Source organism: Sturnira hondurensis, unplaced genomic scaffold (assembly GCF_014824575.4).
Source record: "Sturnira hondurensis isolate 20B ecotype Veracruz unplaced genomic scaffold, ASM1482457v3 Scaffold0003166, whole genome shotgun sequence".
Taxonomy (NCBI): Eukaryota; Metazoa; Chordata; class Mammalia; order Chiroptera; family Phyllostomidae; genus Sturnira; species Sturnira hondurensis.
In genome coordinates this window covers 4,611,786-4,636,153 of record NW_028075797.1, presented here as the reverse complement: position 1 = coordinate 4,636,153, position 24,368 = coordinate 4,611,786, and the positions used below count along the sequence as shown (strand labels likewise).

At 48.8% G+C, this 24,368-nt stretch overlaps 1 protein-coding gene across 1 annotated transcript in view; it reads right to left on the bottom strand.

Moving 5' to 3' along the window:
- The window catches only part of LOC118984040 (UDP-N-acetylglucosamine transferase subunit ALG13 homolog), a 51,458-nt gene extending 34,657 nt beyond the window's left edge, over nucleotides 1–16,801 (bottom strand). Inside the window, 1 exon segment of the mRNA XM_037041758.1 lies at nucleotides 16,777–16,801. Within this exon segment, the coding sequence (XP_036897653.1) occupies nucleotides 16,777–16,801 (25 nt within the window).
- Nucleotides 16,802–24,368: the final 7,567 nt, after the last annotated feature.

Sequence of the window (24,368 nt, the reverse complement as noted above, 5' to 3'; positions counted from 1 at the left end):
TTTTATCCTGAACTAGCCCACTTCCCTGTCTTCTTATTGCCTAGCTTCATGGCTTCCTTGGCACTGGCCTCTGGTGTGAGCCACCACTTCCGATACCCGACTTGGGACCCCTGGGCCAGCGTGGCCTGGCAGAAAGAGCAGAGCCTGCACAGGGAGGCAGACTAGGTTTGAATGCTGGCTCTCCCACTGACTAGCTCTGCGGCTCTGGGAAAGTCACTTGTCTCTGAGCGTCCAGTTCTCCTCTAAAACCAAGGACAAGAGTACATAGCGATTGTTGTGTGGATTAACATCGCCATGTGAACAAACCGCAAGGCACACAGTAGAAGCTCATTGTAGTTCCCTTGGGGGTGGAAGTGACGGTGGTGGTGGCTCTGGGCCCTTGGTCTCAGCCGTCCCCTCTGGTGGGGCCTGATGTGGGTGGAAGGACACCCATGGAAGCACTGTCATTTGACAGACCTAAGGATCTCCCTGTTTGTGTCCAGCTCCTGTGGACATCCTGTCTCCACACCCCACCCTTCCACCCTCTACCCCTGGCACCCTCTCCTCCTGCTCTGCAGGCCCTCGGGGCCCTCCAGCCACATCCCCAAACCAAGTGGCTTTCTCTGGTTTCTCTGGGGAAACAGGGCCGATCTGGGGTTCTCCACAGAGGGAGACACCAGGGGAGGGGAAGCCTGGAGGGATGGTGAAGGTACAGAGGTAGGGACTCAGCAAAGCAGGAAGGAGCACATTCACACACACATTCACGCACACTCACACCCAGATGCATACTCACACACACACTAAAGCACACACGTGAAGAGACAGAAAAGAGCTTAGTTTTGACAAGCTTATCCAGCATTTTGCAATCATAAAATTGAGAAAGAAGCAGCTTTACCTCCATCATTAATGTAAATTTAGTGTCATTCTGAAAAAATGCCATTTTGTTGTGAATTGTGTAGAGACGGGCTGGCCATCAAGACTCAGAGCCCCTAAAGGACGAATAGAGCCGGAGCAAGTCGGATCTCCCAGCCTCTTCAGACTGTTTCTGCCCAGTGCAGGGAGACTGAAACCAGACTCTTTAAGACCTGGATCAGCTGGTGGATGGACAGACCAATCAGAGACCGTTGCTGGGGAAAATGCTGCTCCATGCAAATTTTTCTGGACTGGGGAGAGGGGGCCTCAGCCAGCCTGAGGCCTCTCATTCCTCTTCTTGTGCTCTGAGTAGCCAAGTTCTTCTTTTCTCTCCCTCTCTCTCCCTCCCCCATCCCTCTTTCTCTGTCATTCATTAATACGTGTTTCTGCACAGAAGCGTGTCTGTAGTGGGCACAGGATTAGGCCAGCAAGGTTGACATACCAGCTTTTTATGACCCCCTCTGGGGGGCGAATTCAACATTACCCCGCGCTGTGCTAGGGGGCTGGCTCAGTCCAGCATTTTCCAGGACCTTTGCTGAGAGAGTGAAGCTGCAGGCTCAGTGCCAGCGATCCATGGCCAACACTGGGAGCAGCCCATTTACTGTTCGGAGCTCTGCACCTGCTCTGATGATGGACCCCACTGGGCCTTGGCAGCCGCATGTTCTGAGCTGACGCATGGCTCTACTTTTACCACTCAAGCTTGCAACATCTTTCCACAATAAAACCACGATAGAAGTTAATTGCCTGCATCGCTTTGCAATTGAACAGGTCCATAAAATGTTTATTAGGTCCAATCGCAGGGACTGAATGGGTGGCCAGTTGCTTGGCTATGGACTCCAGCTAGCATCTGGGGGTTCCCTAGGTGGGGAGCTGTCTTAGAATGGCTGATGTTGAGCAGTCAGAATGGCTTTTTTGAAGCTGTTCCAAAGATTTCAGGAGATATACTTGGTCACTTACTTGGGAGTTCTTGCTGGTGGTTATCAAGGCTGCTAGCTTTCCTCAGTTTCTTCTACTAACAATCAGAGCATTTCAGTTTCCAAGAGATATTTGAGAGTAAGTAGAAATCTCTTGGTATGCGGTTGCATTGGTGAGTGTAATTGCTGCTAACCATTATAACAAAGGAACCTTGAATCTCAGTGGCTTGGGCAACAAAATTTATCTCTCACTCATGTTACATCTGCAGTGAGAGCTGACAGGGGCTTCTGCTCCATATAGTCACTCAGGGACCCAGGGGGAAGGAGACACCACTGAGGACATGCCATCTCTGAGGTTTCTGTGGATGTAGAAGAGGGGGATGGCTGAGGTCCCGCTGGCATTAGCTGCCTTGACCTGGAAGTGACACGTGTCATTTTTGCTTATAGTCAGTCCATTGGCCAAAACTGTCGCCAGGGTTCCGATATATTTGTAAGTGTGTCTGGGAAACACAGGGACACATCTGGCAGGTTTGGTGAGCACTGACTTCTCTGTCAGAGCGGTGTCTTTGTGGGAATGGTGGGCATCCTCTCCGTCATACCTTACTGTGGGTTGGTGTCCACCATCTGGCCCCCAGGGGCCAGCCCATCTGTGACAGGTGATGAGATGTATTTATAAAAGTCAAAGCCAGGAACATATGTTTTCTGGAAAGTGACTCTCCTACTGACTATATAGAATCCAGTCTCCCCAAGGAGCTGCAGCAACACAGTGTCGTCCCAAGATCAGAATCACTTGGGAAACCTCAAACCAGTTGCCTGTGGGGCCCCACCCTGGAGATCTTAGCAGCACATCTGTAGCGGGGCTGTGTTTGGAAAATACTCCTGGGCTGATGGTGCTGACCAGGGAAGGTCTGAGGGAGAATCGTTCTGTGGGGCCAATTTGCCAGGTCCCCGAGGAGTGACAGGGCCACCTGTCTGAGCCCCTGAACACCATGGGCAGAGGCTTCAACAAGCATTTCACAGTTTACAAAGCACTTCTGATTATTCATTTAACTTTCACCAGGTATCTATGCCTATTTCAGAGCCTCATTTGTTCTCTGTGGCAATATGCAAATGCCAGTTATTATTATGCAAATATCAATTATTATTATTAATGCCAGTGTGTTATCCACATCTTATGGATGAGGTGAGGTTAAGTGATTGGACTAAAGTTGCAAAGCTCAGTGACTAAGCTAGGTCCGAAACTCATTTTTCTTAACTTCATAGCCCTCAGTCTCCCCACCATGCCAAGCCACCTCCAATCAGGTCCTCTGCTTCCTGAGAGATGTTGTACCCCACCCTTCCTGGAGAAGAGCTCTCCCTCCGCCATCTCTTGTCACATTCTATTCCAGTCCCTCTTGGTGCATATTGGACAGGTTGATGAAGAAGGAGCTGACATCTGGGCTCTTCTCACAAACCACGGTTGGAGTAATTGATGAGTCATCAAACACTCGAGAGTTGTTCAGCTGAGTGCATTGTATGAAATCAAGGTTGGAGTGAGCAGTGTAGACAAAGGACAGCTATACATTTTCTGTGACAAGTTTTGGGCAGGTAGTACAATAATAAAGTGCTTCACACTAAAAAAGTCAGAATACAAATCTTGTACTGAAAAAGCCAGTATAACACAGCAACATGAATAAATCTGAAAAACACGTTATTGGAAAGAAGCGTTACACAAAAGACTACATAGCATATGATTTCACTTATGGTAAATTCCAGAAAAGGTAAACCAATCAGTAGTGGCAAGAATCAGATCAGTGTTTGCTTCTGAGGTTAAAAATATGGGCAACTTTCTGGGGTGGTGGAATGTTCCAGGTCTTGGTGGAGTTACAGGTTCCCTGGGAATCTGCATTCATCAAAGCTAATTGGATTATAAACTTAAGGTCTTCATATTTAACTGTAAGAAACACCTAAAGAGAAAAGTGTACCGACACTAAGATGATTTTTCCAGAGTGTAGAAGGGGCTCCAGGAACGTTGGTGTTTAAAGACTGGGTAGAGGAAAAGACGTGCAAAGAAAACTGGGAAAACGGGTAAAACCAGGGGCAAGGTCTCTGAGTGTGTCCCTAAAATAAGCCTGCACATAACCCTGAAAGTAATCCTACTTTTAGCCCTAACCCAAATTATATCCCTAAACTTAGCCCAAATCCTAGCCTTAGCCCTCACCTGACTCGAACCTAACCCTAGCCTAGGTCTATCCTTAACCTTAACCTTAAACCTAGCTTCAATCCTAAATGCAACTCAAATGCTAATCCTAACCTTAGACCTAGCCCTAAAGTGAAGGCAGTTGGCCTTAGTGGGGACTGACAAATGAGCCTGGTGAAGCTGATATCCAACGTCCCTATTTTATTCTCTTGCCCCAGGACAAATGAAAGTAGAGGAGTTAGAAAAAATGTGCAGAGAAGGAATCTCACCATCCGACTGCAGAGGTGACTTTCAGCATAAATCATCGCCTTCCATAAGAAAGCCAACATATTTTCTGACAAGAAATCTAAATGGAATCTTTCCTGACATAAGGGCTCCCTGTGTTGTCACTGGTACATGCTCTCAGAACAGACACCAGAGTCACCAGTGTCGGGCTGGAAGGGCCTGCCGGGCCACCCCTACAGCTCCTCTTTGACAGATGGGAGACTGGGGTATCAGAGAAGGGTAGTGACCTGTCTGAGCTCACTGGTGGGGCGGGGGCTAGAGTCCCATTCTCAGTTTCTGCCAACCAGGCTGGCTTCCACCTTCCCCAAGCAGAGCGATCAGGTTAAATGTTAAATCTGACCACCACTAGGGCCTCTAAGAACTTCCCCACTTCACAACTCCAGGGGGTGCTAATTATTCTGCATTAGATGTGAACAGCATCTTCTCCATGGGATGACATTTATGTTGAAAAACTATGTGAGTGGTCCCCCCTCAAGCTGGGCAATGCCAAAGCCTTTCTCACACCAGAAAACTGGAATTTATTTTAAAATTGTGAAACTAGCTCCCAGAACCAAGGAAAGGCAAGAAAGTGGCTTGGCGTCAGGATTGGAACCCAGACCTGGCCAGTACAAGTCTCAGCCCCAACTCCACATATCTGCCTCATTCTTGTCTCTTTCTGCAGACTGGTTTTTTTTGGCGAGAAATCCATCCACACTTCCTAAACCATCCAGTACCTTGTCAGCAATGGCACACCACCTTGCTGACTTTCAGTTCTAATTTCAGGTGCCTGGTGGAAAGATTCTAATTGCTCCAGTTGATTGCTCTTGGTTTAAGCTGCCATGGCAGTGAGGGCAGGATTAGGCAGTGATAACCAGGATGGGTGGTGGTGGCGGTGGAAGAGAGGACAGCAGCTACAAAAGGGACAGATGTGCAAACGTCCCACCTGACTTTCGGAGGCTCTGAAGAGAAGACTGGGGTGTGCCCAGGTCTCTGTGTTTAGGGATATATACCACACCAATATCTTTAAAATAGATATTTATCACCAACTATTTTAGACATGAGGAAAGTAACATGTTAAATAACACAAGAGCAACCAGGGTATTCAACACTCAGCTTAAGAAACAGCATCATCAACAGAGTTGGAGCCCTTGCCTGCACCTCCTGGATGACATCTACCTGCTCTTTGGCCTCTGATATCTTTGGTTGAATCCAAACTGTGCCACTTGGAGGCTGGAGAAAGGTGGTGGCAAGGGGAGGGGCTGGACTGGCAAATTTGGCAAAGATGGGAAGGAGGGGAAACTTATTTTGGAGACGAAAATTGTTGGAGAAGGTCTGAGAAATTAGTTGGGAAGGACTGACAATGGGGCAGGTGGGGGTTCGGGAGAAGACGGGGAAAAGAAGATATTGGGTGTGGCCAGGAGGAGCTGTAGAGTCTGGACCGGGTGGTGTGCCCTGAGCCGCTGGCTGGAGTTCTACAGCGTGGCAGACACACCAGGCTGCAGTGAACCCGTTACTGTTGTAGCTCTGCTCCCAGCTCTCTCCAGCCTCCACCTCCCCCCAGGAGCTGGGCAGAGCTGCATGGGAACTTCAAGGCCCTGTGAAAGGTTATCTTCTTGAAATATGGTTTCAACAAGGTTTTCCAGCTACCCAAGCTCTTCTAGAACCTTGCCACTTCCCCCTCAATAGATGAGGTCTATTAGAAAAGGTTATACAGCCTCCACTGCGCTCTCTCTCAGAATGTTACCCTTACAATCTCTCTGCCATACTGTGAGGAAGCTGGGCAGTCACACGGAGAGGCCATGAGGTCTCAGCTGATGGCCAGCACCGCACACGGCACACATTTGACTGAGCCTCAGAGGGTTCCTGCTTCAGCCTTCAAGCTGCCCCAGCAGACACTGAGTTCAGCAGAGAGGAGCTACCCTGGTCAAGTCCTGCCCAAGTTGCAGATTCATGAGGAAAAAAAGTTGTTTTAACCCACAAAGTTTGGGATGACTTATTATGCAGCAGTAGCTAGCTGGGACAGCTTCTTTAGTTTAAGTCACCAGTAGAACCTGTCCTGAGGAGCCAACTTCTCTTTGTTCCCCTTTCCTGGGTCTCTCTCAGACCCCCAGCTTTGTTCCTGTGGAGGAAAAATTTCCACCTTGTGAAATTTCAAACTCCAGGAGACGGCAGAGGAAGAGTTTCTCTGGTCTGATTCTCTGGAACCTTACTTTACCCTCCCAACCAATGGCTCTTCCCTAATGTACAAATAAGTGATGGTCTTTACCTCCCCTTGCCATTTGGTTCCCAGGTGTCCTTTGTGCCCAAGATAAGACCAAGGACCCTGGGTTTGTTAACATCCCTCCACACCAAATCTTCTGAGCAGTCTTCCCAGTTTTGTGTATTCTCTCTCTTTGTTCTGCATACAAGAAGGAAAAGAAAGAAAAGAGAAGAAAAAAGAGCCCCGAAGCTGTAATGCCTTGGAAAATGCATACCTGGAGCAATAAAGTCAGTAAACATTTTAAGTAAGATTCGCACAGAAAGGGAAGGCTTGTGCATCCTGTCTCCCAGAGGCCTGCCCCAGCTGTGGGCACATGGGGGTACGTTTGAGTAGTGAAGGCAGGAACACGGCTCTGGCATAAAAGCACCAGCGGGTGAGGAGTATGTCTCCGCTACCACCAGGTTTGGAGAGGGAGCCTGGTGGTCCATTTTCCCAGGGGACCGCTTGTTTACTTGCCTTGTGATATGATGTGGCCCGAGTGTGTCTGAAGTTCTTTAGCTGTAAGACGTTTATCTTAGCATAAAAATCAATACAGAAGTTAGGGAAAGAATATCTATTGCAAGTCTAGCTGTGCAAGAGGAATTTTGTTTAAGAAAAAAAGTGACGATCCCCAGGCAAACATTTCCATGCGGTGCGGTAGTGGGGTGGTGGCGGCTCCCAGTGGTGGGTGGAATGTGTCCATCGATTGACCAATTGAATTGCTGGCAGGCTGGCGAGAGGTCCTTGAAAACATGAAAAGAAGAAGCAGTTATTGATCGCAATAGGCCCTTCATACACACGGTAGGGGAACAGGGCCTCTTCAGCTTCCTCAGAGGAGGAATGACAAAGGGGACAGGGCCGGAAGGATTGCTGCTTTCCCTGGAACGTTCGTCATCCTGTGTCATTTTGTTCTTTTCAGTAAAAGTGGTTTGTTAAATCTAAACCCAACTGTGAGTGTTTCTTGTTTCTTTGCAGGGCTTTTTTTTTAACAAGTGACTTTACAAATGGGAAAATGCATTTGTGAGTACTTCTCAGGTCTGGGGTTTTCATCTCTCAAATAGCAAAGCCCTGGAGGTCTTCAGGGATCAGGCAGGGCTGTTTCCTAGCGCACGTGCCAGGAGCAAGGAGCTGGGAGCCGAGCCTGTTTTTGATGAGGTCGAGGGGAAAGGTGCCGCCAGGAGAAAGGTGAAGGGCTTCCCAGGAGGGCCATGCTTATCCTTGACCCTGGGCTGGAGTAGGAGAGGTTAGACACGGGAATGAGGCTCCCCAATTACTCCAGTTCAGTTCCATTGAATTCAACAAATGTTTATTGAGCACCCACTATGTGGCAAGCACCATGCTAGGGTCTGATACCCACTGTGTTTATCCACATGACTTCACACTGGCCATTCTACTTGCCCTCTGTGAAGGTCCCAGCTCTTCACTTTATCCTACGGCCCCTCTCTGCCCCCGAGGACCTGCACCTGACCCTCAACAAGGTATATGCCTTGTTAGCCTTGTTGCTGAACTTGGTGTTAAAGTAGTTGCTCAGTAGAGTTTGTCAGATGGAATGCCACAAAACACACTGTGATCGAGTCGGGTTCTCACCCTGGGGACCGAGGCTGGGGTGATGAAAGGAAAATTTCCGCAGTCCGTCTCATCCACAGGAGAGGTAACGAAGCCTGCAGAACCTCAGGAGACCAGAGAAAGCCTGATACCATTCAACAGCGATTCTCCTTATCCCTGACTTTCATTTTCTGCACAAACAAATCGCAGCAATAATAACAGAAATAAAAGAAGATCGCTTGCAATCTACCACCTTAACGCAGAAGCTGTCCTCATTTCCCCGCCATGTTTCTGTGCTGTTTTTGTTTTTGTGCGTGGTTTTTAAACCACGCACATAAACAACATTAAATACGATGTTCTTGCAACATCATTTTGTTTTCTGCTTGAAAAAACCAGGAGTGTTTTTCCAGGTTATCTTCCTAATTATGGTCCCCAATGACTGCCCGATGCTCTTTGGGATGGATGTAGCATGTAGCATAATGTACTTAACATTTTTCCTACTGTTGTCTGTATGGGCTGGTCCCAAGTCTTTACTTTGATGCTAAAGATAATAAAAATGTCCTTTACAGTCAGTTACAAAGCAGTTGGGCACATACATTTCATTCAGTCCTTCCCGCAACCTGCAGGTGATCTTCCTGCTTTACTGCAAAGGTTTACAGAGGAGAAACGGAGGCTGAGGGGCGACTAAGAGGCCACCACGTGACACAGGGCAGAAAAAGGCACCACCAGAATTGGAGTCCGTTTGTTTTTTGAAACCACGCCTTTTCCTGTCTACAATACTGTATTGCTTTTTCAGATTTTACGAATAAAACTGCAGTGAATATGTAAAAATAGCCTTGTCTTGTCTGTTGACTATTTCCTGAGGTCAAGGTGCTGGAAGTGGAGTTGTTGGGCCCAAGGCATGGGTGTTGTTGAGGTTCTCCATGCGCACCTTCCGATGCTTGGTGAGCGGCGTTTCCAGCGTTCTCGTTCACAGCTTTCCGGCAATGCACGTGAGGATTTTTTTTTATATCACACACTCACTAGAGTCAAATATCACAATGAAAAGAGTTCACAGCTCATTTACAACACATAAATGATTCTTCACGGTAGTTTCAATTTGCATTTCTTTGACTACCAGTCTAAAAAGGCTGACTATTTAAAAATAGGTATTCCCTTTTGTGTGACTTGAGTTCCTCCTTTTGAGGAATGTGCCCTTCCCCAAGGTGCTTCCCACCGCCAAACACATATCAGTCCTTTCTAAGACTCTGAAACGAACACTTTTTCTGTTGTATTTGAAACGTGCATTGACTCCAGTAGTTCCCTTTTAATTTTAATTGTACTACTTCCAGGCCTTTTATGTGGCTTAAACGGATGAACTCTTGTTTGTGATTTCTTCTATTGCTCCAAAGCTTGGAAAGGAAAATGTCATCAAAGAAGTGATAATTAGTCAGTTTAATTTTTTTAGTTCTGTTATATTTATTTTTATATTTAGCTCTTTAATGTACATGGAAAAAATGACAACACTTTTGTGGTGCTACCCACACATACATGCACCCACACACGTGAGATGGGAGAAAGGCAGGGTGTTTATGGAAAAGCCACGAGTCGTGAATGATTGCAGGAAGTGCCATGTTTCTGGCTGGGAGACTAGAAACTATAAGAAGTGTATTATTTTCATGTTAGTGTGTACATTTAATACCCTGTAAATTAAAAGCCCCAAAGGCATTTTTATTGCATTTTTGTCCAAAGGAAGAATGTGGTAGATTATAGTTTTGTTTCCGGAGAAGAATCCCCTCTTTCTGCAAGGGAACCATACAGTCTATTCATTGTCATGTGACTTGCTTGCTTGCTGTCTAGTAGGAGAAATATACATCCCTTATTTATACGTATTGGGCCTAGTCATGTGACTTGCTTTACCCAATGGCACGTAAGCAGATAAGGCGTATATGCCACAACCTAGCAGGGGCTTTAGGAGGCATTGTGAGTTCCTAACAGCCCACTTCCTCCTTCCCCTCTGCTCTGAGTGTAGCATGTCCCCAGTGCTTCTTCACTCTGGGTCTTGGACTGAGGGACTCATGGAGCAGTGCCATAGAAGCTGCCATAGCTGATCTTTGCAGTTGTCAGCCCCTGCGATGTGGGGCCTGTTTGTTATTGCAGCACCACCTAGCAAAAGCTGACTAATACAATAGACAAAAAAGCTAGACTATAAAATAATATTTTAAGAAAAGAAGAGCATTGGAAGTTACTGAGCATATCAGACCCAATGGTTAAACTCAATTTGGAGGCAACTATTTAATAGAACACATTGAATGTTAAAGCAGACACCACAGATAACGAGAATAAGATTACTTAATTTATAGTATTGGATAACTGTTTATTAGGAATTTGGAAAAGCATTATGTACATGTTCATGTCATCTATCAAAAAATATCTGAAGGAAAAATTCTAAAATAAGTGGTAGGGTATTTTATTCCTGACATCGTATAATTTTTATAATTGTCTTAGTACAATGCTTAGCACAGAGTAGGTACTTAATAAATATTTATGGCTTAGCTAGTAAGCGCTCAATATATGTGCTTCAGACAAGGATAGAGTTTTTTCTCCTTCCCTCTCTAAGAAAAGGTTTAACCTTTTGAAGGATTTTGTGTCCCCCCGAAAGGGCAATTAATAGTTATTTTTTATATACCTCCTTTCCTTTGGTATTTTCCAAGGAGCTCTAGAGGATACTATGTGTTCAGAAAATGGCATCAAGTCCAAAGTCACATTGATGTCTAGTCTGAACATCATCCTAGGTATTTCATTCAAGCCGAGGGACCTCACAGCCATTTTTCTCTTGGATGGAGTCTCAGTACAGTTGACTGGTATCTCCACACTTCTGGCATTTCAAGCAGAAAGGCATTTAATAGTGCTCACAAAATTGTTGGAAGGGCCAGAGGGAAGTTAGGGGGCTTCCTCTGCAGCTGCCGATCTCTCAGAGGTCAGGCAACGGCTGCTTCTCTGGGATCCGGAAGCTGCGGGAGAGTCTGGTGCTTGGAGTCCAGGAATTGCACAAACCTGTCTGCTGCAGCCCGTGTGTCTGGTTGTCAAGGCTTCCTTTTCCTCCCTCTGCCTTCCACATTTCATGCCTTTGTGTCTCATTGGCTGAATCTAAATCGCACACAAAGCTTTTGCAGCAAAGCGGTCTTGAGAGTATAGATTTTAGTTTTTTTTACACTGTGGGCTCGGGGGATGTAGAAATATTAAAGTTATTGCCAATTAAAATATGCCAAGCACACCACCAAGTACAAGTTTTCTCACTTTTCCCTCATGCTTGGCCCCACGAGAGTCCCAACACCTGGGAGTTGTGCTTATTTAGTGGTGGAGGAGCAATGTCATAGCTGTCGCTATGAACGCTGGTTTCATGGTTTCTCTTTGAGGGGTAGCAGTACAGAGCAGATGCTCACTCTGAAGGGACATCGTTGTTCCAGACAAGCCACCTAACGCGGGCCCCTTGTTCCCAGGCCACACCCGTGTGGATGGATGTGGGCAGCAATCTCAGTGGGTTTCGACCCTAAGCCATCCACACCGTGTTAGCCAGCTTGGGCTGCACAACAAAGGACCACACAGTGTGTGACTTAGACAACAGAGATTTTTTTTCTCACAGTTCTGGAGGTGTCAGAAGGGCTGGTTTCTCCCGAGGCCTTTCTCCTGGGCTTGTGGATGGCCACTTCCTCACTGTGTTTGCATGCAGGCTTTTCTCTCTGGGCATCTCTGTGAATTTCCTCTTCTTAGAAAGACAATGGTTGTGTTGGATGAGGCCTACCCCAATGGCCTCATCCGATCTCTTCAAAGAACTTATCTCCAAATACAATCATGTTCTGAGGCTGCATAGTTTAGGAGGTGTAAATTGTGGGGTGGGGTGGGGTGGAGAGTCAATTTAGTTTATAACACTCACCTATGATGCTACCAGCCCTCCCCCCGAGTGTCCCCTGGCCTGGGTGGCCCACAGCTTTTCTATCCCTCCTGTTTCAGTCCCATCACTTGGGTGCCAGACTGCAGTGCTGCTGCCCCCTTTGCTATCGCCAGGGTTGACTGTGTCTGTGGTTTCCCAGCACTGCCTCGGGTCTCAGGCCTCGGAAAGTCCCCTTGAACCCTGGACTGAAGCCCTGCTGTGTGAACTGGGGCAAGTGGCTTTATCTTCCTGAGCATAGTTTTCTTCATTTGAAACTGCAGATAAAAATGTCCATCCCAGAGGGTTGATGTAGTTAAAATGAGAGAACACGATCCCTGGCTGATGTAGCTCAGTGGATTGAGCACGGGCCTACGAACCACACGATTGCAGTTCGATTCCCAGTCAGGGCACATGCCTGGGTTGCAGGCCAGTTCCCAGCGGGGGACTCACGAGAGGCAACCATACATTGATATTTCTATCCCTCTCTCCTTCCCTTCCCCTCTAAAGATAAATAAATAAAATCTTTAAAAAAATAAAATGAGTGAACATGGGTAAAGAGCCCAGCACTGTGCCTGGTGTATCACACGCGCCTCCCTACCAGATATCTCTCTTTCTCTTCCTTCCCCTGTGGGGTTTCTGTAGTTGCAGGAGTTGTTATTTCTCCTAATCGTGGACTAATCAGGAGTGTTCTGGCATTTTTTGTGTGTCTATAGCTTTCAAGGAACTCTAAGTCCCAAAGATAAATCTTTGGGGTGTGTGTACCTCTAACATTGCCAGTATCTATTTCCATCATGTATGTCTATCATTTCCATCTTCATCCCTGTCCCAATTATCGCCCCAGTATTAGTCCTTGACTGCTGGCACAATACAGCACAACAAATTTAGCAACTTAAACGAGACAGATATATTATCTCACAGTTCTTCAGTTCAGGGGTTGCTTATTTAGTCTGATTCATCAGACTAAAATCGAGGCAGCACCCGCCTGCGTTCTTCTCTGAAGGCTCTAGGGGAGAATTGACTTCTTTGCCTATGTCGGCAGAGTTCAGGTCCTTGAGGCCTAGGAGTGCTCCCAGCTTCTAGAGGCTGCTCCGTTTCTTGGCCCACAGGCCCCTTCTTCCATCTGTACAATCAACAATGGCAGATCGAATACTTCTCAGGAGGAGTCTCTCTGACTCAGCCAGGAAAGTTCTCTGCTTTTAAGAACTCATGAGATTTCACTGGGCCCATCCAGATAATTCAGGATAATCTCCTATCTCAAGGCTCACATTCCCCCTGACCCCTCTCTATTTTTGAGGTATTTGTTGTAGCAGCAACGCCATTTACCGTACCAATTTTCTGTGCTAGTCCATTCAGGCTGCCAGAACAAAGAAACGCAGGCTGGATGGGTTATAAACAACAGAAATGTATTGGTCACAGTTCCGGAGGCTGGGAGTCTGAGACCTGGGGACTGGCACAGCTGGGCGGGGGCCCTCTTTTGAGTCACAGACTTCCCATACCCTCCCATGGCAAAAAAGAACTCTTGGGTCTCATTTATAAGGGCATTAATCCCATTCATGAGAGCTCTGTTCTCACGACCTGGTCACCTTCTGAAGGTCCCAGCTCCTACCATCACTTTGGACATCAGAATTTCAACATATGAACTGCTTGGGGGCACAACCATTCAGACCGCAGCAAGCTATTTGCAGTGGGAACTACTGGAGGGCAGCAGCAGTGAAAACGCGGAGACCGGTGAAGAAAGCATTTTAGCGGTAGAGGCGGGAGTTCCTAAGAATCTGAGCTGAAATGACAGTGGAATGGAAGAGTGCAGAGGTCAGAGCGCACTCGCCAACACTTAGTTCCGTCAGCCTTTCGCATCCTAGTTGTTGTACGTGTGTCGAGGTCTATCACTGTGGTTACAGCCTGCGTTTTCCAAACTGCTGTGTGGAGCGTTTTCTCATGTGCTTTTTGGCCATTCCTCTGTCTTATTTGTTGATGTGTCTTAATCACCTCTGCAAAGTCCCCTTTGCTGTATAAGGTAACAGAGTCACAGGTGTTGGGGATTAGGATGTGGACATCTTTTGGAAGAGGGCATTATGTTGTCTTCCATATGCATTTTTTTAAAAGATTTTATTTATTTATTGTTAGAGGGGAGCAGAGGGGGAAAGAGAGAGAAACATCGATGTGCGAGAGAAACATCAATTGGTTGCCTCTTGCATGCCCCCAACCAGGATCTAGCCTGGCCTGAAAACCAGGCACATGCCCTGACCAAGAATTTAACTGGTGACCTTTTGGTTGATGGCACAACTCCCAACCCACTGAGCCACACCGGTCAGGGGCACTTGTATTTTTTATCTTCTCTATTTGTGATGGTTAACGTCATGTGCCAATTTGGCTGTGCTACAGTGGCTGGATATGTGTTCAAACTCTCTGGATATTTCTGGGAGGGTGTTTGGATGAGATTCATATTTAAATTGGTGGACTTTGAAAAGAGTAGATTGCCTTCCGTAAAGCGAGTGGGCCTCATCCAGTTAGTTGAGGCCTGAACAGAACAGAGAGACCGGTTTTCCCCCAGCAGGAGAAGGAGTTCTGCGGCAGATGCCTCAGATTTGAACTGCAGCATCAGGTCTCCTCTGGGGGTCCAGCCTGCCAGCCCCCACTGCAGGTTTTGGACGTGCCAGCCTCCATGACCGTAGGCCATTTCTGTACGACTAACGTCTTTCTAGGTATACACATCCTATTGGTTGTGTTTTCCCACAGAACGCTGACTACACGCCATCGCTGCCGTCTCCACCCCCAATCGTAGCAGACATTTTCACTACGCGTGCCAGGCACCACGCTAAGCACCTTACCTACATTAACCCTTTTCTTTCTCTCTTCCAATCACATCAAATATTTTATTTTTATGGAAGCTGGAGCTCCGGCTCTAGGCTGCCCCGTGCCATGTCAGCTTCCACACCGGGGCCAAACCTGGTCACTGTTGCCAGCCTTCAACTCCTGCCCCCCACATGCTGTCCCACCACAAGGCCTCCTTGAAGCTTTGTCTCATGTTCTTGCCTCTAAGACTCTCAGCCCTGCTCGGGCCGCTCCCTCAGAGCTGGTGGAGGTCACTTATCTCCAGGCTAGCTCCTGAATCCTGAAGGCGCTCAGGAACCCAGAAGTCAAGGACTTTGTGCCAGGGCTGGCCTGGGCAGAGGGGACTGTGGAGAGGAGGCCTCAGATGGCCCACACTGCTACTCACCCTGATTGGTGCCAGAACTGCTGGCCACCCCCTGGCACCCAGGCACTTCCATGGTGGACCCTAATTTCATTGTTCAGTACCTGCCTCTCTGGTGGTTAAGTACCTAGAGTTGTACCCTTGGAGAGAGGTACTATTTACTTCCAGCTTCCAGATGAGGGAAGGAAGGCCACCATGGATAGGTTGGGAAACTGGCCCTGGGTCACACAGGAAGAAGTAGAAGGGCAGGAGTCCAATTTAGGTCATCTGGTTCCAGAGCCAGTCCTGTTGACCAGTCACTGCCCAGATTCAGGCAGAGAACCTTGACAGTGCAGTCCCTGGGGTGTCTCTGGAGGCCACGTACTGGAGCCTTCAGACACCTTGGGTTGTTCTGGGCTTTGGGGTTTCGCAGCTGTAGTTAGAGCAGGGGTGACCCAAGCAGGATCCCTGAAGCTGGATCCTGGCTGTGTTTCCAAGGTACAGCACTCCTCACCTCCCCAGCTTCTCTGGTGGCAGAGGAGCCACCAGAGGCTCAGTCCTCTCTCAGAAACCTTCTTAGACGCCTCTGATATTCCTAGCTCCTTCCTGGGAACGCGCGCAAACTCGGGGAGGAAGGACACTCCTCTCTGCTTCGGGGACAGTGTGGTGCCCACATGGCCCAGGCTGCTGGGGGCTGTGGTGGAGGCCTGGAGCGGGGGTTTGCTCAGCTGCTCTCTTCCCCTCCCCCAACCCCCACTGAGGTTCGGGCCTCCTGTTTGTCTCCTCAGGAAGGTTCCCATGATGTGTCAGCCCATCCAGGCTGGGCAGAGGAGAGCTAGGTTCTGCTGGGCTGTTTTGTTAGGATGCCCAGATGGGGGGCTCTGGGCTGGGCATGGCCTGGACTGTGACCTGAGAGGCCGTGGGTACTGGGAAGGGCTGGCAGCCCAGGCTGGAGTGAATGTGCTCTCTGCTGGCCAGTAGCTAAGATTGAGCGCTGCTGGCCTGGCCTCTGACTGCTGGCTGATTGTCCTTTGGGCTGAGCTAAGCCTAAGGCTGGGCTCTGGGAGGTTCCGCACCAAACTTCTTTAGCAACTGGGATGGGCTGCTTCACTGGCCAGGCTGAGCTCTGGGCTCTGTGTGGGCTACCCTGGGTGGCTCTGGCCTGGCAGGACCGGGTGGACTGGTCCTGCGCGTCTTCAGATGAGCTGACCTCTTGGTCTTGCCTCTGGCTGGGCTGGGCAGGGGGCGGGACTTGGCTAATGCTGAGCTGCCTTGGCCTCTTCTGGGCAGATGGACACTCAGGGTATGATTATCCTTTCTTTCCTTACCTTCGAGGGCAGTGCCTATGAAGGAGGCTCCCAGGTCTAAGAAAAGGAAAGCAAGCCCCTTGAAGGTCAAGCCAGTCCTCCCCAAAGTTCATCAGCACATTACACACATCCACCCTTCTCCCCTTGGAGGCTTCCCAGAGGCTCCCCGGAGACGTTAGAGCTCTTGGGAAAGCCTGGCATCACTGGTCAGGGGATGAGAGTCCCTTTCCTGGCTCCGCTGCTGCCCCGGCTGTGACCTTGGACAATTTCTGATATTCCTAGTTTTTTTTTTACGTTCCACATGTACATGAAATCATACAGTACTTGTCTTTCCCTGTCTCACTTATCTCACCATAATGCCCTTCGGGCCCATCCATGTTGTCAAAATGGCAAGATTTCCTCTGAAGAATATTCCATTGTGCGTGTGTATCACATTTTCTTTCTTTCTTTTCTTCTGTGTCGCATTTTTATACCCTATTTGTCTATGGCGGACACTTAGGCTGCTTTCATATGTTGGCTGTTGTACGTGATGCTGCTATGGACACAGCGGAGCAGCTTTTTTCCAATTAGTGTTTTCATTTCCTTCAGATAAATACCCAGAGGTAGAATTGTTGGATCAAATACTAGTTCTATTTTTAGTTTTTGAACAACCTCCACACTGCCGTCCACAGCGGCTGCACCAATGTGCATTCCCACCAGCAGGGCACAAGGGTTCTTTTCTTTCCACATCCTCACCAGCGCTTGTTCTCTCTGCTTAGTGATGGCCATTCTAGCAGGTGTGAGGTGATATCTCATTGTGGTTTTAATTTGCATTTCCCTGGTGATTGGTGATGTTGAGCATCTCTTAATGCAGGGTCCCCAACCCAACCCCTGGGCCAACGACCAGTACCAGTGTGTGATCTGTAAGGGGCCGCACGGCAGAGCTGGAGTTGCGTGACAGGCGAGCGAAGCTCCACCCCACTCCCTCCTGGGGCGTTACTGCCCAAGCTCTATCCCCATCCCCACCCCTCGTCCGTGGAAAAATTGTTTTTCATGAAACCTGTCTCTGGTGGCAAAAATGGTGGGGACTGCTGTTTTAATGTACCCGTTGACCATCTCTATGTTTTGGGGAAAATTGTCTATTCAGATCCTCTGCTCATTTCAAAAATTAAATTGTTTTCTTACTATTGAGTTGTATGAGTTTTTACATATTTTGGATATTAACTCATCAGATATGTGAGGGAGGACCCCAAAAACCCAGAATTTATTTACGAAAAATTGTGTATTTATTCTTACATGTTTAAACTTCAGTCACCCTCAAAGTACTCTCCACTTGATGCAATGCACCTACTGAGATGTTTTTTCCACTGCTCAAAATGGTTTTTGAACGCGGTGATTTTGAGGCATGTTAGTGTTTCTGCTGTTTTTTGTTTCATGTCTTCCACATCGGCAAAATGTTTCCCTTTGAGGACTTTTTTCCTTCAGGGAAACAACAATAACAAAAAGAACTGCCTGGGGCAAGATCAAGATCGGGTGACTAGGGAGGGTGGGGCACAGGGGTCAGGCCATTTTCGGTCAAAAACGGCTGAGCACTCAGCGCTGTCTGGGCAGGTGTGCTCGCAAATCACCCAGCATGAAATGGGCAAACGTGTTGAAAGATTCTTAAAAAAAAATGTGTTGAAAGGGTCTTAAAAAAAAACCAAAGGCAATCTCTCACAACAAGCCAGCTGGCATACCCACACAGATGGGTTCCTAGAACACTCCCCTAGCGGGGAAGCCTGCCCTGCAAGGGGTCTGCTTTCCAAGAGGTAATTCCTGTTCTTTTGGGCCCCCTGGCGTGAATTACAAATATTTTCTCTTATTCATAAGTTGCCTTTTTATTTTGTGGATGGTTTCCTCTGCTGTACAGAAGCCTTTCTGTTTGGCATAATCTCACTTTAAATTGTTTGCTTTTGGTGCCCTTTGTTTATGGCATTAAGTCCAGAGAATCATCCCTGAAACCACTGTCAAGGAGCTTACTGCCTATGTTGTCTTCCACATTCTTCGTCTGAAAATGGAGACAGTAACTCCTGAGCCAAGCAGCTGTGAGGCTGTGAGAATTAGATGAGGGAACGAGTGTGAGGATGCTCTACCGATGGGTGGACATGTGACCGCTTGGGAGCCCCTGAGGTGCTGCGTTTTGCCAACCTTCCAGGGTGGGCACAATTCCCGGGGGGATCAGCACAGTTTGGGGAAGAGGGAACTTCAAGAGCAAGGATGCAGGTGCAGAGAAATGAGGCAAAAGTCCTGGAGAGTGGGCTTGGGTCCAATGGGGAGGAGCTTCCCTCTGGCTGAGGACCTTGGTCTTCACTTTGGCTGTGATCAGTAGATTTTTCTGATTGTGCACCTTTCTCTCTGTCTGGAAAAAGTCCAGCCATTGTTAATATAAGGAGAATGATTTGTGTAACATCGATGTAACCTGGCAGCCGAGGAGAGTGGGCTGGAAAGCACATGCATGAACAATGACAGCTTAACTGTGCTAGTCAGTGGGGTGGTAGATGCCACTGAGTGAGCATGCGTGCTGTGTGGCCATCTCATTCAAAATGACTGAGTGGGTAGACCAATGAATCTGCATCAGATTTTGCATTAAGCTTGAACATTCCTCTGCAGAAACTATTTGGATGACTCAGAAGGCCGCAGCTATGGGCAACTGGTGATTGGCAGCTTCATCACAACAATGTGCCTGCTCATGCCTCACGTCTTGTACAGAGTTTGTTTGTGAAACATCAAATCACCCAGGTGACTCAGACCCCTTGTAATACAGATGGGCACCCTGAGACTTTTGGCTTTTCCCAAAACTAAAATCACCTTTGAAAGGGAAGAGACTGTCAGTGAGATTCAGGAAAACACAATGGGGCAGTTGATGGCAATTGGGAGAACTGTGTGAAGTCCAAGTTTCCTACTTTGAAGGGGCATCGTTGTCTTATGTAAAATGTTTCTTGTATCTTCTTCAATATATGTCTGTTTTCCATATTACATGGCTGAATACCTTCTGGACAGACTCTGTGTGTGTGTGTGTATTTTTCAACATAAATACCCTCAAAAGCAATGAATGAAAAGTGAGACAGAAAATAATATAAACAGAGGTTCTAGTATACTCTTCCCTCATATGAAGAATCATCTTGAGCACCCAGGGTGGGGTGGGGGAGCTACTGCTGTGGGCAGTTGAGGTTTCTAAAGCAAAGAATGACGGGGTCAGACATGGGCCTTTAGGTGGATTGTGGGGCAGTGGTTGGAAGGCAGGTCCTGGGGGGAGACCAGTGAGCAGAAGGGGCATGCTGAAATCACCATGGAATAGTTGCATGAGGACGGTGCCTCTGGGAGGCAGAGGAGAGCGGAACTGGGGAATAATCTGAGAGACTGAGCAGGTGTAGGGTGTCGGGAGGAAGTGTTTCCTGGGATGACTGGTTTCTGGCTTGGGGTGCTCAACACGGAAGTGCAAGCACTTATGGCGGGAACCCCCAACTCCAGGGGCCTCAGCACCTGCAGGAAGTGCGTACAGGACATGAGGGAGAGGTGGACCTGGGAAGGGCTGGTCACGTTCAAATGCCTTTACAACTCAGCGTGGCCAACAAAACCCTGTGGTGTTGAGCAGAAGATTGGTTGGGACCTGGAATCACAGGAGATTTGGGGTGCCTAGAGCATATATAACAGACCAAGGTTATCCTCTGACCCAGCACACCCTGAGGAGGGGACCAAGGTGCTCTTCCATCATTCCCACTTTCCATGGGTGTGGCTCCACCCTCTGCTCAGGCTTAATTAGTTCTTGTTCCCCCATCTCTTACTTTTCAGGACGCCAAATAGCTGAAGCTCAGGTGTTGCTGTGCTTTGATAGAGGGAGGTGTTGCTAGAGGGAGGGGTGAGTCCTCTCATTTTCCTTCTCCTCCCTGTACTCTTTCTCTCCCCCACTGGTTGGCTCCTGGGGCCACTGGCTCCTCCAAGGGCCTCTCTGCCTCTCTGTCCCTGTCCCTCATCGCTGGACCACATCTTCTTATAACTGCTGCCCCATTTTAGCAGGAAGGAAACCGGGGCTCAGGGAGGCTGAACCACTCACCTGCAGTCACCCGGGAACTTGGAGGCACTGCAGGGGCTGAAATGCAACTGGAACTACACCTGACACTGGTCCAGGACACTGCCTGAGGCCCCCATGCAGCACAGCACAGAGGACCTGCCTGTGAATCAGGAGGAGGAGGAGGCCACTTCCCACTGAGAGAGGAGAAGGGACAGTGATGAGCTGGGAAAGAGGTGAGCGAGCCAGAGAGTGGGGCTGCTTCTGCAACCGGGCTTCTTCAGCCGGGCCTGTTCCACGCCAGGTCAGACTTGCAAGCTACTAACACTGAGGGTGGAAACTTGTGGTCCTAGGCTAGATTTTGCTGTCTTTAATATTTTTGGGAAATAGCTCTGGCTGGTGTGGCTCAGTTCGTTGGAGCATCATCCTGTGTAGACCAAAAGGTAGTGGGTTTGATTCCCAGTCAGGGCACTTACCCAGGTTGTGGGTTGCATGCCCAGTTGGAGGGATATGTACAGGAAGCAACTGATCAGTACTTCTCTCTCACTTCAATTTTTTCCCCATCTTCTTACCCTTTCTTTCTCTCTAAAAGTAGTGGAAAAAATGTCCTCAGATGAGGATTAAAAACATTAATTTTTTGGGAAATAACTTCAAATTTATTGTTGCAACGATGGTACAAACAGGATAACCACCGGATACAGCAATCGTGTGAAGACCAAGAGTTGCAACAGTGGTATGAAGACCAACAGCGAACATTTTGCTACATTTTGCTTTCAGTCTGTGCTCGTGTTTTCCTAACCAATTGAGAGTTAGTTAGACACATTGTGTCCTTTACCCCTAAATAGCTCAGTGTTTATATCTTAAAAGAAAGGCATTCTCTATCCAAGTGTGCTTATCCAATTCAACTTTGATACAATACTATTATTTAATATATAGGCATATTTAAATTTTGCCAGTGGTTCCAAGTACTGTTCTTTCTGGCTGCTCCCACCCTCCCCCAATCTGTTGTTTAATCCATGACCATCTAATTGTCCTGTCTCTTTACCTTGCTTTAGTCTGGAATAGCCAGTCTTTTGTTGCCTTTCTTCGTCTTGATATTTTTGAGAAGCACAAGCCCATTGTTTGGAAGCATGTCCCTCAGTTTGGGTTTGTCTGATGTTTTCCAAATAGGTTATGTATGCATTTCTTGCAGGAGTAATTCATAACTAGGGATCTTCTGCTAGTAGTCTTTGAAAAATATTGAACCAGTTGTAAATAAAAACCCAAGAGTTTTTACATATTATTTCAATTTCTGGATTCTCTTGTGAACAGACAGCTGTGTTCTGGCTCCCTGGGTCTGGCATTCTGCTGCAGCTGGTTGGTGGGTGCCCTGGATGGGGCAGGATGGATAGTGTGCCAGCCTCCACTTGGCCTGCCCCCTCACCTGGTGGAGCCCACCTGGCCAGCTAGGCATGAAGGGAACAACTCCTATTGGGTGGACATGAGGAGGGTGATAGAGGGTCAGTGAGTGACTCAGACACACAGGCAGCCCAGGGACCCTCTGGTCCTAGAGTGTCCCCATTTTGTTAGTATCATCACAAGGGGCTGGGTTCAAATCTTGCTTAACCAATTTTATTTGCATACCTGCCCAGGAGTGGGCCACTAGCCATCTGTGGACACCACGCCCTGCGGGTTTGTAACTGAGGCAGGAGGGAAGTGTGAGCCCTTCGGGGCCCCTCTTCTGCCCTCTCCCCAAGTTCCTGCTCTCCTCCCAGGACTGCCTCGCTTTTTTGCTGTTTATCCCTGTGAGCACTAGATGGCATTGGTCCCCCACTAATAATCCAGAGAAGCCCAGTGGCTCTGGGGGTTGCCGCTGGTCCCAGAGCTGGGACTGCCCAGCTGGCAGGGCCCTGGACAGCCACTAACTGAGTGGTTTTATGTACTTTTCAGCCTTGGATCCTTCCTTCTGGCGAGATCATTCGCCTCCTCACCTTTAAAGTTTACAATGGGTGGATTTTAGTATATTCGAAGATTGTGTGGCCACCATCACTACCGACCTCCAGAACGTAGGGTAGGGCGGTGAGGGATTTCTTGGAGGCCCTGTGGCGGGGGCATCCTGACAGGGGTCAAGTACGGAAACCAGGGGCTAGTCCTGAGGGAGCCTGGCTGAGCTCCTGAAGAGGAAGCAGCTTACTGTCCGAGCTGCTCTGTAGTCTTCTGCAGAGAGCTAGATGAAACCCGGAACGCTGGTCCGGCCCAGAGTGTCTGCTTCAGCTGGTGTCCAGGAATTATTTGTGTTTCCAACATGGTCTCAGCAGGGCTGGTGATGCTAGACCTGGAGCACATGTGACCGGCACTGGCCTGGGGGCTGGAGGCAAGTAGTGGGCTGGGCTACAGGGAAGGAGGGTTGAGTGGTCAGGCAGGAGTGGTGGCCGGCATGATCACACCCCTCTGCTGTCTGTGGGGCTAGTGTATCAAAGGCGGGAGAGGACACCTGCAACTGGTGACCAGCGCTGCGGCCAGCACCACCATCTGCTGAGGTCTTGCCATTGGTCAGGCTCAGTGCTAACTGCTCCTTGGAGGTGTTCCGTGGGGCCCCTGTGCACCCACCTGAAACACAGGGGCGGTGATCATTGCACTGCTTACCTGCAGGGGCCACCGGGAAGATTAAACCTGACCTAGCAGCTAAGGTCGTATGGCAGTACGAGCAATGAGCAGGAGGCCTCACAGTGGCCATCACGTTCTCTGGGCCACGGGCATTTCATATTTTGCCACAACTTAAAAATACCCTGTATCTAAAAATACCTCTGCAGAACTCACCATGCTTATGAAGGCATTAAAAGCCTTCCTTCACCAGAAAACAAACAAACAAACCACCCACATTAATTCTTAGTTTCAGCCTATGCTGGGAGAAAGTTAAGAATGTTCCAGTCCAGTCGAAGACGAAGAACCAGGTACCTCATCCCACCTGGAGTCCCATGATCAGGCTGGAAGCTGTGATTCCCACAGGGAGATGTGTTTCTTGGGGGGGAGGGGGGACTTTGGGAGGCTCCTGGGATGGCCCTCCAGCTCTGGCTTGAGGGGTAGGTGGTAGAAGGCTGGGTGGAGGGGTGTGCAGAGCCTCCTGGCCCAGAGCCGGGCTTCTGACAGTCCCCGCTGGGGAAATTCCACTTGTAAGAGATTTATCTTTTTCTATTAGTAAGAGTCCCCTCCAGGGAAGGGCCACCATTTCAGCTCGAGGACACCAGGGCTCTTTGGGAATGGCTTCCAGGGCTGAGTTCCCCATCTGCATGGTGGCACTTCTGGAACCCTTTGGGAAGACAGCTGGCCCAGAGATGAGGGTGGGTCCCCAGGCTGGGTGCAGTGACAGAAGCAGCTGGGGCACAGAAGGCCGAGCTGGACTGGTGACAGGCAGCCTGAGCAAGCTGCAGGAGTGCTTGTGCCAGCCAGCAGGGGTCTCTCTTGATTCACGGAAAACGTTTGCTGGCCTGCTGCCGCTGGGGGAGGCCCCAGAAAGCACGGTATTTGGTGCTTTGGTGGTAGGGTGAGAAAGAGGGCTCAGCTCTCCGCTTAGCTGGGTGTCTGTGCGCAGGCACTGCCCAGCCAGGGAATCGTGAGGAAGGCCACGGCCATCAGTCTCCCTGCTTCAGGCCTGGCCCTCTTGTAGGCGGCAGTCTGGGGGCAGGTGGTCCACCCCTTACGGCAGTGCCCCTCACCAGGATTTGGGGGCAAAGTAAGTGTGAGAGCACGTGCAGACTGAGGCACAGTGCTGGCCTGGGTCAAGGTTCAGTTCATGGTCATTAGTGGAACAGTGATGGTTCCAGACCCCAGGGCTGCTGAAGGCCAGAGTACACATTCAGCCTCAGCAGGGCACTCTGGCTTTGGAAGGCAAAGGTCTCTCTGGTACCTCCATGGTCAAAAAAAAAAAAATGACCGAC